Consider the following 20,362-nt stretch of genomic DNA (forward strand, 5'->3'; position numbering starts at 1 on the left):
CCGCTTTGGATCTGCTTTGGGATTGGCTAGGTGTATTGAATGCGCGTTTAGGTATGCGGTGCCTGCCATTTGCCTGCGCCTCTGTCTTGCACTGTGGCCCTGGAGCCATTGGTTTGGAGCCATCAGTGGGAAGACAAGAGATGGTGTTCTTTTTCATCTCAGTTGGAAAGCTCTTGCCCTGCATGTCAGTTCCCTTTCTAAACCAATTCAGGGAGTCTCTCTTCCATTAAAAATTTTACCGAAAAACATGCTTAGAGATAATAAACAGTTTGGGGCGGCTCTAGGCCTTGCAGATTGAGTAGGATCAGCAAGTTCAGATCTTTTTAAGATCATGACTCTTTCATGCTTTCTGGGAACCAAGTTTTAGAAAGATTCCATGGAGATTTAGGCCAGATTAATTCAGTAGGGCTGCTCTACAGTCCTGTAAGAGAGACAGTGAGCATGTTACTATTTGAGTGAAACGCCCCCAGTGTCATTGTTAAGAAAGTACTGGTTGAACTGTCTCTTACTGTTGACATATGTCTTAGATCACACTGAGATTGATCAAACGAAGATTTGCTCATCAAAGGCAGCTTTTAGAGATGGGTCTTCTGTATCCTCTTGCAACTTAAAAATGGCAAAACCACTGGGAAAGCTATGCAGATACTCCATATTGTAGTGTAATGAATTTGCCCTCCTCCCCAAGGATCCAGCAAGGCCCCCGTCATGAGAGAGGAAGAACGGGGTCAGCCAGGCGCACAGAACCATTGTCTCAACTCACACTGGGTAAGCTGATTATGAAGAGATTTCTGTTCTCTTCGAGACACCATGGACACAGTGAAAATGTGGAACAATGATATCAGACTGCTACTCAGCAAACGTGAAAGGCGCCAGTGGCCAGTCACTAACACGCTCCAAAGCTTACCAGACCATATGAAAGGATGTCATGGACCGACCCACATCCCAGATGCTTTTCATGTTATCGCTGGAGATAGAAAATGATGCTTAAGTTACAATGGTCAGGGTTCAGAATGCCAAACCAGTTGTCGCACCATTTATCAGCCAAACATTTAAGGCCTGCAAAAGGGCACATAATGCATTTACTCAGCCATCATCTGAGACCAGTTCTAGCTCCAAGCAGGCAGGATAGTCATTAACAACAGTAATTATAGCAACAAGTAATAACCGTGTATCCCTTAGAGTTTGTTGTCCCCTCTTTGTGATCTTATTTGAGCCTCGCAATGATATCGTGAGGTCGGAATAATTAATGGATATTCCCATTTTATAGAAGCCCAGAGAGGTTCAGCATCACATGTAAGGTAATAAGAGCATAGGGACTCATGCTAAATCTCCTGACTCCAAGTCCATGTCCTTGGCATTGCTTCTCCTTAGACCCCATCGTGAGAAGGGAGAGGGTGAGGAAAGTAAGATAGTGAATATGAAAGGACTCGACCGTGATGGCTCAGACTCAGAAGCCATTCTTGCTCCTGGCTCTGTTCTCAGTGCTGAGACCCAATGACTATGATTCTGACCTGTTGTGGCCTGGCCTTTGACCCTGTTTCTTTTCCTGAGCCTCTGTCTGGTTCAGGAATTTTGACATTGCTCTATGACCTCCAGGAAAGCCTGTTGCCGCTGCCCAGAGATATGCACCCTCCCCCGACCCCAGAGGGCATGCGAGCCACTCCCCAGCTGTCTCTGTACCCAGGCCTGCCCAGCCTCGTTCCTGTCCGGGCACTGGGCCCTGACCAGTGGCACTGACGTCCCCACGGAGTAAAATAAATAGACTCCTCAGCCCCCTCCAGGTGCCAGGCACTGGGATGACATCATCAGTGCCCTTGTGCGTTCAGCTTTGGACTTGTCTCTTTTCTCCCTCTGACTCTTGCTGAGCCCTTCGTCCCCTGCTAGTTGTGTTGCTGAATTGAGTGCGTGCCCAGCTCTTTTCAGGACTATTCTAGTAGCACTTCATTCATTTGGCACCATCAGTGAATTGAGGTAGTCACAGACGTGAATTCTCCAGCAAAGTGAAATTTGGGGTGTCAGATTTTATGTTAAGAATTTTGAAGGCACACCTTCAATGCTTTGTATACCTGTGTGCCTTCTCAAGCCAAAGGTACAGGTCATAATTTAACCTATTTTAGGCAATGGAGTATCATCACTGGGTTTCTCAGACTGCTTGGGTTTGGGGATTTTCACTCTGGTTTCACTATTATTAGAGTGTCTGGTTCACAGCAGCATTCTGGTCTAGCTTGCTCCTTGAGAGAAGCTCATTTATTGACTACCTGTGTAAGGGACCAGCACAGCCATGAGGATCTTAAGGAACTTACTGTCCAGTCCTCCAAAAGGTAGGAGGAAATTAGAGATTCAGCTTGTTAAGGACAATCTTGAGTGGGAGCCCTTCTTCCTCAAAAAATGTGCTCTGACTTTCAGTGCCCAGATGTCTTTTTTTCTTTTTATTCATTCATTTAGCACGACTGTAGGCCAAGTTCTGTGCTTGGTGCTAAGGTTATAAGCCATGAATAAACCGTTGCTCCTAATGCAGGGACCTTTCCTCTTTGGTCCTTGGCCATTTCCCAGAGGGTTGGGTTAAGATACCAAAATTCTGACCGCCTGACACACCCAAGTTCAATATAGCTCTTAAAATGTGTGTATACACACACATATACAAGTGTATTTACAAATGTCACATGTTATTTCTGGTTAAAGATTACCAAGATACGTTCTCTAGGAAAATGAACAATAAAAGTAATATAATAATAAAATATAAGACTAGTATAAAAGATCCAAATTATTCTTGGAATCCAATCATTTTACAAGCTCTCTCTAGTTGAATTCCTGGAAAAAGATAGCCCGCTCTGTTTAAATTTTTTTTTTGATTTGTCTTTTGTGGTCTTTTAATAATAACCTCAGAATCATACTACTGTCTTTTCCTATTAAACATGAGATTGATAAAGGAAGAAAAATATCTCCAACAGCTCCTGGCTCTGTTCTCAGTGCTGAGACACTGAGAAAAAGCATACAAAGTTAATAAATAGGTCTAAAGTAAATATATGGTCCCTTCTCTATCTGACCTTAAAATAATATGAATCTTGGGAACATTTTCACACCATTCATTTTAAAATAAAGAAACTGCTTTGTGATAAGTACTTTAGAAATTACAAGGATGTAGGTGTTGTTTTGAGAAATATATACAAAAGAAAAAAGGATCACTAAGTATGTAGTGGCTGAAAGAATTTGAAAACTCCAGTTGTAGATTTTTTTCCATGACTTAATGAGATTTTCCTAAATACACATTCATACCCCATGGAAATCCCCACCTTCCAGATGAGGGAATTTTTGTATCCTCAATCTTTTTCTTCTTCTTGTCTACATTAATAGTTTCCCCTGCAGCTTCATTTGGGAAAATTTCATCTTTACTGTACTTCTCTTCCCAGGCAGTAATTATGTTGACAATTTGATGATTTATTGGACTGGTATTCTGACTGTGGTCACCTTTGAAAAGCGACTGTGGTTAACAGAATGACATATGAAGACACAGCAAAACAGATAAGCTATCTCCTTTGGTTCTGTCTTGTCCAACTTTATCTCCAGTTTTATGGCCCTGGCCAGGCCAACAGCAACTGGTAGGCTATAGGAGACCTGACATATTTAGCCTTAGAAAGTGAGCGAAGCTTTGGAATTTTCCCACATTCATTAGATATTCACATGGCTTAACCAAGTCCAGCCCCAAATAAGTAAATAATTAAATTAATTTGAAAAAAATCTTAAGGAAGAGAATACCTGAAGTAGGTCTGCAAAGATAACTTAATTGTTCATCTTTGCCTCACAACCGAATAAGCAGGCTTGTGAATTCATAGACAAGAGCCATGTAACATTATGTAAGCCATTATTAAAGTCCAAAAGGAAAGGTAGATAAGAGACAGGAATAAACCTCATTTGTTTTGTTACTTCTACTTGAAAATTTTAGCTTACAAATGAAATGTTAAAATGAATCTACCTTAAAAAAAAAAAAAAACCTACTTTTTCTAGAAAGTTGCCCGTATTGACGTTTTTCCAGAAAGACTTCTCTTAGCATGTGCGCACACCCACATATATGCATTCATGTGTTCGCGGCAATCAAGGGTGCTGGCAGACAGCTGCTGCCTGCAGCCAGGCGCCCCCAGACCTGCCTCGCACCCGGACCGCAGCAGGGCGGGGCAGGACTCCTAGAGAAGATTGAAATCTGCAGCTAGAGCTAATGACCCCGTGTCCAAGGCGGTGCTTCCGACAGACCCAGAAGGGATGGCTCTGCTTGTCTTCCACAAGTGTCCTTCTCCGGTCACCCGCCCAGACTCGAGCTACTAATTGGCTGTCAGCCTTCCCAGGGTTGCTAATCAGAAAGAGTGCTTCACACCTTTCTCAATGGAGATAATTAGTATTATTTGCGGGAGATAAACAGCTCGTAGTAATCAAGGTAATGAGAAGAGCCTTGTATGCATTATTTCAAAACCAGAAGTTCAGTGGAGTAATACAGATTAGACACCAAGTTAAAAGCATCTATTAACATTTTCATTTAACCTATAGCTGCTCGAAACAGAACAAACTAGCGATTATATAAATTATTTCAGGAGCAAATTCACATGATTATTACACGTTTTAAAATAATGGAAGGCCAAAATATATTCTTTTGTTGTTGTTGTCCCGAATATGTTAAACTATCTGACAGGACAAAAGGACTGATATTAAAACTTTATATCAACATCTTACAAGGTTACATTGGTTTCATCTTCTTCCTTTTCTTTGTGGAGAATTTTCTGTAAAATAAAATAACAAAAAGCAAAAAAGTAGAGAGTTTAGATTTGCTTAACACATTTGTATCTCCTGAATAATCAAATATAATTATTTTACAGTCTAGTACTGTGGCCTTGGAGTTAAAATAATGATTTTATTTTAACTTTGTACTCTTGATCGAATTAACTATGACCACAGTGCCTTACCATGTCCACTGAGTAGATAAAATTGCTCCTAAGAAATACTTGAACATCGATGTAAAATATTGGTGGTGTTCTTCAGAAACCTAGTTTGTGAGGCTCTCGGAATCTCAAAAATACGAATGTTTTCCTGGAAATATTTTTACTAGTAAAGGACTTTGTTGGGCTTCCTGAGATACGAAAAATAGCTATTCCTAAAATTTTAAATAAATGCAAAATTAAAAAGCAGTATGTGTTTATGTTACTGCATATTATAGGTTTCCTTCCAGAATTTTGTTCTCTAAGACTTAGGATAAGAATTGGTGACTGAACATCTGGACTCCTGACACAACCCCAAGGGTTCTTGTAAAAATAGCTCTTCTGGACAGTGTGAGGTACTCTGAAAATCATTGAGGAAAACAGGCTGAGGAGAGCAGCGACCCCCACTCAGATGCGGGGTCGGAAACAGCAAGCAAACTGGATGTAGATGTAACAAACACCCATTTTTGTTCTTTATTGCTTCTAGGCTCAGAAAATATTTCTAGAATTCTTCTCCACAAAGAAGCTGTTCCAGGGTTCCCTTTAGAAATAGTTGTAGCCAAAGACAATGAATTCCTGCTGTTTCAAGCCTTCTTCCTTTGGAGGACATTAAGGTATTTCTTTAATTCCTCAGCTGATTCAATACAAGATGAGATGGAATTTCAGGCTGATCCTGTAAGCAGTACTTCACTGAACTTCCCTTTGCCAGATACCCACGTTTGTGCAAGTGTTTTCTCATTCTCCTCAGTGAGGAGACCCAAGACCATTGCTCTCCTGTGAAAGGGGCCCACTAACACATCTCCGCCCAACGGGTTTGAAGGGGGACAGTATTCTTTGCTCCACGTGACAGGCATCATTTACCATGATGCATCAGTGTCTCCAAAAGTCTTAGCAAGACTGTTCAACAGATAATCCCCAAACCTGCCGAGGGTACAGCATCTCCATCATCCTTCTAGAAAGGCACGTACGTTCTGGACTATCACTTCAATACCGTATCCCATGTCATACAAGAGCATAGACACGCAGGATTTACATGAGAATCTTCTGGTCTTGGGGCCAAGACTCATCAGGATATCCTCCATATTGAGAACACTGTTGCACAGAGAAACTGGGAGATAATAGCAGTTCCTGATACACATAGTTAAAGATGCTCTAACAAGCCGCATGCACATTTCCCAAACTTCACTAACACCTCCTTGAGCTTCTTGATGTATATGGATTAGAAACAATCATGCTATGATACCACAATTCTAGATTCTTTAAAAGTCCCTCTTCCCACACCAAGAACTTCCTTGGATAGGAACTTTGCAAACAATCTTGCCCTGTGAGGACTGTAAATGTAACGTTGATTTTAAACGCTCTAATTCAGGATGGTATCCCATGGGTCTCACTTTGGGTTTATTATTTGGAATAAGAAATTGAATTGCAGTAGTCTTTCTTTCTCAAAACACTGCTCTGGTGTTAGTAATAGGACCACTTGAGAGATTACATGTGAGTGTATTGGACTGACTGAGAGAAAACTCTCAGATCCGTTTATGGTGATAGCAGACTTTTTGCTAGTTAACTTGTAGTTGCATATTCCTGTTGTGACATTGTTCTTACAGAACTCTAGTATAGAGAGAGCCCACAGGGTAGGACACTAGGCACTAAAATGTTGAGAGAATGATGGAAGGTAATAGAACGGTAATGCATGACTTCAGATGAAATGTTAGACAGCTAGTTGTCTACGCATGTGTCTCTTACAGATCACCATTTCCTCCAGTGACCTAGGACACCAGCAGTAAGTACCCCCCAGAATCGTGCATCGCCACCCTCAAAAGGCTTTTAAAATTTGTTCCAGTTTGTACTTGAACAGGAAAACACTGCTTACTTGTTAAATGTCCTGAAACGAGATGACAAATGTTAAAATGCTTTCTAAAAATAGTTAGATTTCTGTCTGTATTGAATATATCACAGTGAGTGTTGTTGTATTCAGCCTAGCCTATTGAGTGGAAATTGAATAGCTCTCAAGTAAATTGACAATTTTCATGAGTAAATGGTTTTGTTGAGTTTTTCTGTGTTTTAATATTAAATATTGAGGGAGACATAATTTGAAATGTATATACTTCCCAATTTCTTCCACCTAATGCATCATAAATGAAGGGGAAATACAATGTTAAAGGCAGAAAATTTTTTGCTTCTTGCATTCTACCATATTATCTGAGTCCTGGAAGACATCCAGTAGGACTTGTTTTATCTAAAATATTTACAATGCAGCATTTCAGGACCAGCACCTACTAAACAGCCCTTCTATGCATTTTCTTTTAACTTATTAAACTGAGCAAAAGCTATTATCCTGAATGTTGTAGGGAAACATGTAGGGAAAATGTTGTATTTCCTCTCCTGGAGAAATTTGTGCTTGCTGTACATCCATGACTACACACACACACACACACACACACACACACACACACACCCTAGCTGATGAAGCTATTTGGATAAGGTGTGGGACTGTTCAGGTCAGTGTTGCTGTTCTGATCCCCAACAACTCTGTTACTTTTTCCTTTTCCTTTCTAGCCACAGATCACAATTCTGATCTCATCCATTAATCATGATAAGTATCAAAAAGAGCATGTACCTCACTATTAATTCTCTTAATAAATCCCTAAAATTCACTGAAAGTAAAATTCCATGATGCATTTCCAGCCTCAGTGTAATCTTCCCGAATATATGCTTTTCCATAATACGTTCTCTAAAGCAAAAGTTTTTCACAAACTTAAGTGTCAGTAGAGAATACAAGCTTTTGTTTGGCCCGTGTAGACACGCTCAAAACGTTTCGTACCCATCAGCCATTCCCTAAAGCATTGGACAGAGAGTTCAGAATCCAGCCCTGATTTTTGCTCTCATCACCCTAGAACATAGACCCAACCCCTTTTTCTGGGGGATAATCGACAGCATGGTTACTTAAAGGTGACACAGGTCCTCTGTTCTGTCTTAGGTTTGTGGTCAGGATGAGGTTGACAAAACATTGGCTGTCTTGTGGCTGAAGGATGAAATGGAATCCTTATTTGGAGTGACTAATAACAGTAGTGATTAAAAAAAAACTATATAGTTTTGAAAACCAGAGATGTTTACAGTAAATTTTAAAAGAATGTAAGAAGGCAGCACAGCTGTAATTAATTCACTGTATCTTAAAACTTGCCTCAACTTAGAACTACTTTTTGATGTTTACAGTTACCTGTGAGAAAGGATACTTTAGTGATGGAAGGAAACCAGAAGTTTTACGGCAGTGGAAAGTGTATATAAAAATTTCAGGGAGATGTGCTTCAAACCATGTTGCAGTAAAAATAGAGAATGTGCTATACCCTCTTCATACGTATTTGTACTGGGAGAATGCCGATCAAAGCATCCCTTGCGTAAGTCAGAGTTGCCCGCTACCTGTGAAGCGCTGAATCATCGGCCTCTTTTAGCAGATGGATAAAAATTTAGAACTCTTGATCTTAGCAGTGGCAGCTAAAACCCTTATTTTAGTCTCTCTTCCATGGTAACTGGAGATGAAACTTGAGAAGACAGTGTGAACTAATGGATAGAGTGTTGGACAGGAGGTCAGGAACCTCTGTTCTATTCCCAGCCTGCTACTGGGTTGCTATGTAAACTTAGATAAGCCAGTCACCCTCTCTGCACCTCATATTTTCCATTTGTGGAAACATAGGTACAGACATTCCGTACTTAGCTCTTCACAAAGATTGTGAGAACCCGCTTACTCTGAAGAAGTTCATAGTATCTTTTGATTAAAAAGAGGATACAGAACTATGTCTGTGGCCCTGTTCCCTTTGTCAGCACCCTTCCCAAAATCTTACGTTATATAAATTGCCCCTTATCCGCACTGCAAAACAAGAACCGTTACAGTGGGCCTTGTATTGCACAGAAGCCAAGATTGTGACCTTGGAGCCAGAATGCCTGGGTTTGAGTCTTGGGCCCATCACTTACTCTGTGATCTGGGACATGTGAGCATCCTAGATTTCCACACCCATAAAGTGGGGAAAACGATAGCGCTCCTCTCCCTGGAGTGGGATGAGGCTTGAAGGCGTTTATGAAGAACATTCATTGCAAACATTGTATAGACCCGTTATGCACTTTACATAAGTGTATAATTACTTTTATGACCCAGGACAGTTCTTCATTATTAACATGGCAGGGAAGGTAAAGCTTCACCCTTGGCCTTGGTTCCTTCTGTGCACCTCTTCCCAGAAGGGCTGCTCGCTCTTCCTGCTGACTGCTTGTGTCTAACTCTGTCACTCCCATAAGCCCTGGGCCCTGAGGATAAGTTCTCAGTCCCTGTTATCCATCATATCATCTGTAATAGTTGAAGAAGTGTCACATAAATGATAGGAAATCCAGATTTCAGAAGTGTTGCAAAATGAAGAGCTGATGGACCGTTGGAAACTATGTCCTGATTTTTTATAGATCGCTCAGAAAACATCAGGAAGAAATAAAAGAAAAGTTGACAATTTACATGGAATTGATTTAACATCTCCCCTCTGCTTTCTGTAGTGGTGACCACGGGGGAAGTATTATGTAAGGGTACCAAAAAATACATAAATTGTTCAAATGTAAAAAAAAAAAGTTTGGGAATTTTCAAAAATCTAAATAAAAATCTTTCTGTTTCAGGGCTTACGAACATTATGAAAGTGTGAAAGCTTAGGGTTTGATGAAAATTATTGATTTTTCTTTTTGCTACTGCAGTAGTGTGTGGTTTCAAAGGTTGAATAGCATCTAAGAGGTAATCATATGTTTCATTGATTTTTTTTCTATTATTATTATTATTATTATTATTATTATTAGAACCAACCTACATCACAATTGATCCACCTGCATGTGGGGAGTTACCAAACTGCACGCTGACGGAGAAAGACTGTGTTTACGGTTTCAAACTTGATCACAATGGTTGTCGAACCTGTCAGTGTAAAAACAGTAAGTAGACGGCCGAAGATGGCACTTTTTACTTTTTCTGAGCCTCGTGTGATATTGTCAAAGCATATTAGGTGATTGAATATATCTTTCATTCCTGTTGAGTCATTCCCTTAGCAACCTGAAAGAAGAAAAGAAAAATTTGTACTTCAACAGATGCACAGTCATTTGGGGAAAAAGAGGTTCTCCTTTCTCTTGGTTTTCACCCCCATTTCATTGTGTTCAGATACTCTGCATGTCCCGCTGCATCATGGGTGCAGCCCTTAGGCCTTTGGGGTATGGCTTTCCTCTTTCCGACCACCTATCGGCTCTCTCTGTAACACCTTTGCTGGGCTCATGCGATGACAAGGCGGTCACCCACACAGAGGGTGTCACAGTCCGTGTGTGGCAGCCATAATTCTTAGAATGTGCTTCACACTGTTGATCCCAGCTCTCTCATATGTAGATTCCAGTCATGCCTCCAGGTCGTGCGTGACCTCCAAAACTTTAGGGAGTAAGTATATTGCATTGCTTCCAGAGGGGGAAAAAAGGCCCTTCTTGTTTAAAATGATTTTTAATCTTCCTGATTCTTCTAGTGGAATAAGCCTTTTCAGTCTTCTCAGCCATTCCACACGTGACACACGTTTTTGAACTTTCTTGGTCCTTTCCATCTTTTGACATAATATGTCATTTTCCTTATGTAAATGTGTGTGGCCCAGAAACAAATAGAACACTTTAGAATGTGGTCTGATCCATGCAGTGCTATTGTGTGTCTGAGTTTGCATTAGCTCTTTGAATTGCACATTGTTGGGTAGTACTGAGTTTACACGTATAGCTAGCTAGCACCGCTCGGTGTCCTTTACATTGGCTGCTGGTATGTGGTTCTCCATGCGTTCCACATTTGAATATTTGATTTTTTTTTAAAGGATACAAATATAGGGCCAAATTAAATAAGAAATTATCCTGAGAGTTTTAAACCATTTTCCAACTGTTTGAAATATTTTTGAATCTTGATAATGTGATAAGCATAACTTACGTGTCCTCATGCAAACTGTCAAACTGGAATAAATTGTACAGAACCAAGGACAGAGCCACACAGCACTCAAGACCTTCCTGCAGAATGGCATTGAACCCTAATCCTCACTCTTTCAGTGAAGTTACTCAGCTAACAACATGTCCAATCATCTCGTGAAACAGTCTGTCTGTATCTTACCTGAAATCAAAACGCATTATATTTGCAGCACCCTTTTGCTGGAAATTCTGTTTGAAACACAAAATGAAGTGCATGGGGCCTGGCTTGTTCTTCATGAACCTATGCTGGCTACCGGTGGTCATTGCTTTCTTTTCTAAATATCACAAATCATATGTTTAACAGTTCTTTCCACAGAATTTTCAGTCATGAATGTCAAGTTTAGTTTCTGTAGTTTTAGAATCCTTTGTCCCTTTTATTTTTTTTTTTATTTGAGAGAGAGCAAGCATGAACAGGGGAGAGGAGCAGAAGGAGAGAGAGAGAGAATCCCAAGCAGGCTCCACCCTCAGCACAAAGCCCCACTTAGGGCTCGATCCCACGACACTGAGATCATGACCTGAGCCGAAATCAAGAGTTGGATGCTCAACTGACTGAGCTATCCAGGCACCCCTCCTCTGTCCCTTTGGAATTAACATTTGGTGACCTCCTTTAGTTTTCTGAAATCTCTTTCCATTCTCTCTGATCTCTCAAACATAGACCGTACTTCTATAATAAGCAGGTTCTCCGTGAGCCTTTGGGTGTAATTATCCTGAGCTCAGAGGCTTGGAATTATTTAACGTATATAGATGCTCACTTTCTGATTTATCAGTTATCTTGGGCTTTATGTCTTCTTAACCTTAATTGTTCAACACCTTCTTCTATAAGAATACTTCTGATGAGGAAGACAGAAAATCACAGTTGAGTAATTCAGTTTTTTTCAGTTGTCAGTGTCACCATCACTGTGCCTGCCTGATGGAATTGGTGCTAAAATGCAGTTTACAGAATCGTTGTTGTGATTGTGGTTGTTACCACCTTTAAATGTCCTAGAAGCCTCCACTCACTGGGGCTGTCCTGCCTTCATCACCTCCCTTTGGAAAGCTGAGCTCATTAGGGAGCTGCCTTGACATTCACATGTGTTTGCTTCACTGGCCAACGTAGATTTTCTAACATCAAGATCATTGGTATTGTATTGTGAAGAGTTCATATTTTAATACTTCTCAGCTCTCTTGAGCTGCACACCTTTGTGATCAAGGGAGCATACCTAAATTTTTTTCTGAACTTTTTGAAGTCTAAAAATACAGATTTCATTGTGCCTGATCTCCCCACCTACCGCCTTCATCTGGGCTTTGCTGTTTGGAACATGGTTATGCTTATATAAGACCCCCAGCCCTTCACAAGGAACCCTTTGTAGTTAAGCCCAAGGAAACCATTTTCCTTCATTTGTCATTGAAGCAAGTTAAAAATGGATCACTGGCATTTTGCAAAGTGAGACTGTTAGGAAAATTCTCTTCTGCCTGTCTTCATGTTAGTGTCATCTTCTGGCTTTGTAACAGGGACATGCGTGCATACTACGTGCTGGGAGCCTCCATCACATTAACGTGGAGGAAGAAATATGTACAGGAGAGTGTTCCATTTTGTGTCAACAATTTTTTTACATAGAAATCTTGATCAACTGTTCATTATTTGCAAATTTTGTTTGCTTGCAGGGATCTCTGGTCTTTCTTCCTTCCCTTCTCCCTCCTTTCTTCCTTTGCCTCATATGATAGAGCACCTGCTGGGTTCTAGGTACAGTTCTAGGTGTTAATGCCACAAACATGAGTAAAATGCAAGATCACCCCTAAGAAGAAACCACCTATAACCAATACACTAATGAAATATTACCATTTCAAGTCAAATTCTTTAACTTAAAAAAGTAAGTCCGATGAAGAGGAAGCTTTGGTCCTATAGAAGAGCCCAGGCACATGCCCACACCAGAGGAGGGAAATAACTGACCCATCTCCCAGGACCACACTGGACACTCAGCAGAGGGTGTTTGAGTGAACGAGCCGGGAGCCATCAGAATTGGGGATGCCTTTGGGCATCATTCTTGTTTGAGATCCCTTTCTGAGATCTTGCTGTTCTGACCACGTATCCCTTTTGTCACACCAAGATTCTTGACCCAGGTCACTCTTCTGCTATCTCACTTGCTGCCACCATATACCTAAGACCATAATCAGACACCAAGTAGAATTTGTCAGTTTGTCTATATCATACAGAAGTCTAGTCTTAGAGTGAACATTCTGTTCTCACTCCCCTCCCGTTAGCAATCCTGACACCTTAGGGAGCCACACCTTTTAGATGTGAGTCACAGTAAACCAAACTGTCAGACCCTTAGTTGTCAGACTCCTGTGACTGTACATGCCCAGCTGTCCTCCCAGGCTCTTGCATCAGGTTGACCTGCATCTAGCTGGTCAGGTCAAGTTGCTTTACTTCGCTGAGGCTCTGTGTCCTCATCTGTAGAAGGCAGATAATAATACCTAACTAATGGGTTGTTTTGAGGACCGGATCAATCAGTGAATGCAAAGGTAGCTTTACTCGCTGGCATATGGGCATTGTTACTCTGTTTACAGAAAATGGTAGCTGTTTTATAACAGATCCATTTCTGAGTCAGCCCAAGCCAGCTGAAGTGGAAAGCCCCCAGCTTCCCCTCCTTTGTTCCAACACAGACCTGGCTCTGGTTCTTCCTGCCCTCTGAGGACACTCACACAAACCGCTTTTCTTCTACCTTTTAATTTTAGCAGTTGGATATTTTCATTCTCTTTCACCTGGTTTTAGAAAAAGGAATCTTCCTTGTAGTAAAAGATGGCATAAGTGTGTGTTTTTTTCATTACAGCTACTTGATAAGTATTGATTTTGTTTACATTTCTCCCTTACATTATTATTATTTATTTATTTTTATTTATTTATTTTTGCATCCCGCTAAAGCCCGTCTCACATGCAGTAGCCCCAACCATTCATACCTAAGTGTTCTGTTAGGGATTAGACCTTGTTTATATAGACCCCTGGCATCAGGATTTCTTAAAATAAGACCAGTGCCAAATCAGTATTTTGCCCTGTTCATTGCTTTGTTGTTCATTCATTCTTTTTTCATCTAGCATTTGTTGATGGCCCATCATATGCAAGCACTAGGGATATGAAAAGATAAAAATGGGCCTTAGCCTCGACTAATGTTAGTAATATGCCAATATGCCGTAACGATAGTGCAACATAACCAAGCATATTATATACATAACCACTTTTCCATTGAAATCAAAACCCGGTGGTAACGAGTCTTCCAAAAAGTTCATGGAAGGTATAGGACAAAATACTGTGTTGTTTGAACACACTACAGCTTTGCTATGTTAACCTGTAACAGATAACATTCTTATAACACTGCTCAACAAAGTCATGCATCAAAGGCACACAGAGAATTTAAATGATCCCCAACTCATCTTCTCCTATTCAGAATAAGGACAAGAAATATGGTAGAAAATGTAAGTCTATTGCAACAGAAGTTAAAACCGAAATCATTTAGATGTGCTATTAGTAACCTAACACTTACTGGTATAAGCTGTTAATAACATTATTTTTTAACCAAAAATGTCTGTTGCTGTCACATAGACACAGTACACTTCAGCTCACTATATGAACTATATGTAGCAAATGAATTAAATGCCATCCATCTTTTGGCATCTTATTTTCTACGTCTTTACATCAAGTGGTTTTCACTGGATTATTTTTAATTTCTCTTCCAGTTTTAACCTTCTGTAATTCTAGGAGTTAATAATGCTTTTATTCAGAAACTGATGCAGGCATAGAATATTAGCAAGAAGAAAAAGGCTTCATATTTTTCACGAAATATATATCCGAATCAAATATCTAAAGGTTGTAGCATTAAATACAGGGAAGCAGTCTCCATGTTTTCATTGTAACTCAGAACCAAAGTAATAACTAAAGACCAAAGTCAAGATTGGCACAACTGTTTGTCGTGTTGCATTTCTTTATTTAATAGGCTCAGGCGCTTCACGGTGCCCTTAACTGGTAGGTTAGTGGGAGTTGGCAGTATCCAGGAGTGTGAAGAGCTGCCGCAGAGAAGTGCAGCACAGCCCCAGGGTCATGGTCATGTGGCGTGCTACATGCAGTTACGTGGTTTTCACTCGTGATAAAGAACCGATTCAGTGGTGTCACATTTCGGCCCTGGGAACAAACAGCAGTTTTTCTCCAGAGTAAACAGAGTTTCCTACGTGGCTGTTATCAACCAGCCATAATGCACAGGTTCTGTACTTGGCCATCATTTATCACTTTCTCTTCAGGAATCTTCCCCTATGGATTAAAAAGCATTTTTAGATCATAGTAAAGTCATATTGCTGAAAAATTATGAACATAAAGCCGCCATTCTTTCTTTCATGTTGCCTCAAGTGATGTACTAAAGCTTTTCAAGCAAACTGAACCCTCCCTGCACCCATTTATAAATGAGATATTTGTACTTTGTTCTGCTCTTTATGTAAAGGTTTGCTTTGATGGTACCTTTCTAGTAAGAAAAGTCCATAATTGATACATGGATCTAGGGCTGCCTTACCGTCTTTAATATTCTTTGTTTCTGAGAAGAAGAAATAATAGGAGATGGTATTTTGAGATGGTTACCAGGTGCCGGTATTTTAGGTGACTTTAAATACTAGCAGAGTAAGTTTTTTCGACCTGTTTATTTTTCTCTTAATATGGCAGCCTTGATGAGAGTGGAGGGATAAATAGCAAGAACATCGATCGATTCACGTTCATTCACTCCATTCTAAACGCCATCGTAGCACCCAGGCTGTAGAAGTAAGAAAATAGGGCCCCACCCTAGAGCCTCCTTCTGTTAGGGGAACAGAAGCGAGACAGGTCCAGTCTAGAACAGGCCAGTGAGCAGTTCCCAGCCAGGGCGACATTAGAGCATCCTGCCCTAGGTGGCGTAGCCCATCTCCTGTCTGTGAGTTCTCTGTGTGTTTGTGTAAACATAGCAGCCTTTGTTTGAAATGCTCTTCCATTGCAGAGCAGAGGTAGTTCCAGACTGATGTAGCTTTTATCAGTTAGTTTCAGCTTGGTGAACAACTTTCTTTCAGAGTGAAAGCCAGTCTACGGTGCCCGGATGCCTCAGTTGGTTAAGCATCCAACTTCAGCTCAGGTCATGAGCTCATAGTTCGTGGGTTTGAGCCCTGCATTGGGCTCTGTGCTGACAGCTCAGAGCCTGCAATCTGCTTCAGATTCTGTGTTTCACTCTCCTCTCTCACTGCCCCTCCCCTGCTTGCACTCTGTCTCTCTCTCAAAAGTAAATACAAACATTTAAAAAAAAAAAAAAAAAAAAAAAAAAGAGTGAAAACCAGTCTAGATTGAAGTCTATGGAAAAACGACTTTTTTATAGGAGCAGAAAAATATTAAGGCACAAAGGTGCACTGAATCCAAAGTTCAAAGGAATTGAATCCCCAGGGATGCTGACTCTGGGACGTTCTCAGAGCGTTTTTAGTTCCTCTATTTCATACCAACATAATCTGCTTGGTGTCATGACTTAAAATTTCATGTGATAGAAAAATGGGCTCACAACTTCTATTTCATTGTCAGAGAAAGAAATGTGGCTCTGAAGTCTTCTCTCTCCTTCATCATCCCTTAACGATGGAAACAGATGAAAACTGATGACCTTTCAAATCCTATAATTACAAATTTTTAAATGAGCCATTTAGAATTTCACTTTTAAGGATGCAAATTAGTAATCAGTTGCTTCGCAGTATGATACAGACCCACGGGGTTATATTAAATATGTGTAATGAAAGGTTTATGATCAGGACAAAGTAGAAAATTATACCATAAATCACATTTTTCTCCATAAAAGATAGCAAATTAAATATTCACGTTTTGCCAGCTAAGATTCACAAAAGATTCTATCTTAAAATATTTATGTAAAACATGAACCCATCTCACCTATTAATTGTAGTTCAAGGTTTAATTTTAGATTACAAGATTTGTTTGCAGAGGGTCACATGTTCTGTTTTTCTTAGTAACCTATGCATTATTTACAATATTTATGCTTAAAAGGTGTCCATATAAAATACAGATTCATTTATTATTCCGACAAAAATAGTTTCTGCTTCCCATCTTGCCAGTCCATGCAGAGCAGGAATCAAACATTGCTGTACTTTTTTTTTGAATGTTTATTTATTTATCGGGGGGGGGGGGGGGGGAGGAGGGACAGAGAGAGAGAGAGAGAAAGATAGAGAATCCCAAGCAGGCTCCACACTGTCAGTGCAGAGCCCCACACGGGGCTCAAACTCACGTACCGTGAGATCATGACCTGAGCTGAAATCAAGAGTTGGACGCTCAGCTGACTGCACCACCCAGGCGCCCCCAAAGTTGCTGTACTTTCGCCATCACTGTCTCAGCCTCTTTAAATTTAGTTGACTTTCAGACTGCATTCAATACAAAGAGGCGTCAGGTTGTCTTAGTGTTCCCCTAGGCATGCTTTTCTTACTGGAACATTTTCATTCCCTATATGAAGTCCTATCTCACACCTTTTGAAATCTTTTTAGAAGACTTCTACAAAGCTAATATCTCCACTAGCTTCTTTTGCCAATCTCCATAGTATCTTACCCTCCTTTGTTTTAATTCCAAAATAATCTTATAATTAACTGGGGACAGTTAAACATCACTCCAAATTCTGCTAACAGAGGAGAGTTTGAACATTTCAAATAGTGGATAAACATTAATGTAGACATTTTTGCCACATACACTTTTTAGTGTCCAATTAAGCTTATCCTAATACCTGGATATTTGTCAATGGTAGGGAAAAAATATCTAAATGAAACACTGACTGTTTCACTTTATATCATGTGGTTAAGACAGGCTTTTTTTTAAAGAAAGGGTACGAAATCCTTTAGGCTACATGTAATATGCAGTACCATGGGATAATATCTAAAACTCATAAGAGAAAACATTTCTTAACGTTCTAGGCATCAAGAAAACACTATGAACATTTAAGAACATGTGTTATTGTGAGCATTTATTAGGAGAAAAATATATAATGAAATTTGGGGTGTAAGTTTCTACTTCTCACCTTTTAACAATACACGGTAAACAGTAGTTTGAGGTAATTCATAATATAAGAACAAATTTCGTGAAAAAAATCACACTCCATTTCACCTGCACCTCAGGCTGTAGTTACCAGCCTGCCCTTCAGCACCAGATCAGAATGCGCTTCAGAAATCTATTGTTCAAAGTTGGGCTTCATTTTGTGTATTGCACGGAGTTCTGTTGGGAGAACCATGAAATAGCAGGTCTGTAACCTTTAACCACTTCCTCATGCTGCGGGAGACGTGAGACATTTACATCTGTGGAGCGAGACTGGAAGATTAGGGAAGGTATAGAAGTGTCCGTGTGTCCCGCAACACCTCACGGCCTCTGTGCTTCTTCACAGGGGAAGAGCGGTGCTCGGGGCTCAAGCGAGGGTGTACTCTGGACTGCCCCTTCGGCTTCCTGACTGATGCCCACAGCTGTGAGATCTGTCAGTGCCGCCCACGCCCCAAGAAGTGCAGACCCATCATCTGTGACAAGTATTGTCCATTTGGATACCTGTAAGTATTTAATTCAGAGGATCTAGTCTTAAGTATCTGTAACTTAATGAAACGTCCACACTTATTTTGTTAGCTGTTTCGTGTGTGTGTGTGTGTGTGTGTGTGTATGGATCAGTGATGCTGCGAGTCCAGAATATCTGTGCTCACTTTGTTACGTGAATCGGAGAACAGTAAAAAGAGGGTATAAACACTCAAGTTTTGTTTTTTTATGCAGAGGGACCAGAGCCTTTCTGGCCACTATCCTTTGGGCCTCTTCTCTGAGACTGCCTCATAGCAAGGGCCTTTGGACGCTGCCAGTGGGGAATTGTCATGAGGTCCTAGTATTACACGTGCCACAACTTTTCATAACTGCCCCAGTGACTATTTTGTGATAATGTATTTAATGTGCATTTTAAGTTCAGTGGACAGCCGCTCGTTGGCAATATGGAGCATGCTTATTGGCCATGCCTCGGTATTTTATCTTGGTTCTGGTCTGTAGTTCATACTTTTTAAGGACCAGTACGTTTTATGAATTTCTTTAGAGATAAGAACCATGATTTGTATTTTCAAGTATTCTTTGTTGAGTCAAACCCCGTGGAAATCTAGATTATCCCAGGAGATAAAGACACTTCACATTTGTTTAGTGTCTGTATTAGTGTCTCTTTCTGCCCTTATAGCTTTGTTGGTTCCCTAAAAACTTACCTGTCATAATCTTGTTTTATCATTTTTTTCCCTTGGTTCCCTTCCCTGTCTTTCTGCCTTTCCAATTTGGTATATTTGTGTATTGCTAGTAATTATAAGGGACTTAGATCCATCATCTCTTGCCTGGCATTTTAGTTACCATTTTTATTCTTTCTCTTAGAAATTCTGGTTTAGCAGGGTTAGGAGAATTTTAAATCTAATTTTAATCAGATAGTTAAATTAGGAGTGCTCACTATTCTTAGGAAGTCCCCAAATAAATAAACCGTCATTGTTCTTCATCCTAAAATGTGACTGTGATACCAGCACAAGTATAATTATTTCTTAGCTTCACTGCTAATGTAGAATAAGTGTTATTATCATAATAGTAACTACAGCCAACCTGCTGCAGTATTATGACAGCTCAGAACCAAGGCTGCATTCAAGTCCAGCCTTCACCTTGAAGAGAAATCTCTTAGAGGATTGTGGGGTCCATTTCATGTTCCTATCAGTGAGAGCATTCAGTGCGGACCAGGTGGACCAGCAGAGACAAATGAGTACTGCCTCAGCTAGAACATGTGTTTCAAGGACACCCTCTGAAGGAGGAACTTTGGCCAGACACCATGTGGGACCGTTAGGATGAAGGCGGCCATCAGTGCCCCTTATACATACCTGCTGAGTTGATTGTTACTCTCTGTGTGCAGCCAGGGCTTACGGAAGGATTGGGTGGGTAGATGGACGGATAATAATACATAAAGGAGTGAACAAACAAAGCAGATAAAGCCTCAATAGAACTTAAAAAGTGACATGCTGTCTGACATGAGTATGAATAATTCATTGAATTCATTGGTCTCGTTATGGTGGCATAAATAAGATCCTAGTGTTCGGTTCTCATTTCACTTAGCAGATTGTAATTTAATTGTCACGTGGGCAGTGGTATACCGAGGCTTTCCCATGGAGCTGTCTTCTTTTGGAGTTCCTTGATTTATCCAAGATGAAGACAGGAATTTTTTTTCTCTTTTTTCTGTTTTTAGTTGGACACCACTGTTGCCACTTAGGGCTAATGGGGATGAAACCTGAGGGTAAACAGAGTAACTCCTCCTTGTCTGAGGCGCATTAAGTCAAGCAGGGCAGAGCCTGCAGAGGAGATGTGGAGCCTAGGAGAAGACTCACTTCTGTGGCTG

The 20,362-nt window shown here is 40.5% G+C and overlaps 1 protein-coding gene across 5 annotated transcripts in view; it reads left to right on the top strand.

The window, feature by feature from the left end:
- The window catches only part of CRIM1 (cysteine rich transmembrane BMP regulator 1), a 189,182-nt gene that overhangs the window by 128,878 nt on the left and 39,942 nt on the right, over nt 1-20,362 (top strand). For all 5 annotated transcript variants that reach the window (XM_058683020.1, XM_058683022.1, XM_058683024.1 and 2 more), the window contains 2 exons: nt 9,789-9,917; nt 18,365-18,521. In XM_058683020.1, coding sequence (XP_058539003.1) covers nt 9,789-9,917; nt 18,365-18,521 — 286 coding nt within the window. The remainder of the gene's footprint in view (nt 1-9,788; nt 9,918-18,364; nt 18,522-20,362) is intronic.

This window comes from Neofelis nebulosa, chromosome 9 (genome assembly GCF_028018385.1).
Source record: "Neofelis nebulosa isolate mNeoNeb1 chromosome 9, mNeoNeb1.pri, whole genome shotgun sequence".
Classification (NCBI taxonomy): Eukaryota; Metazoa; Chordata; class Mammalia; order Carnivora; family Felidae; genus Neofelis; species Neofelis nebulosa.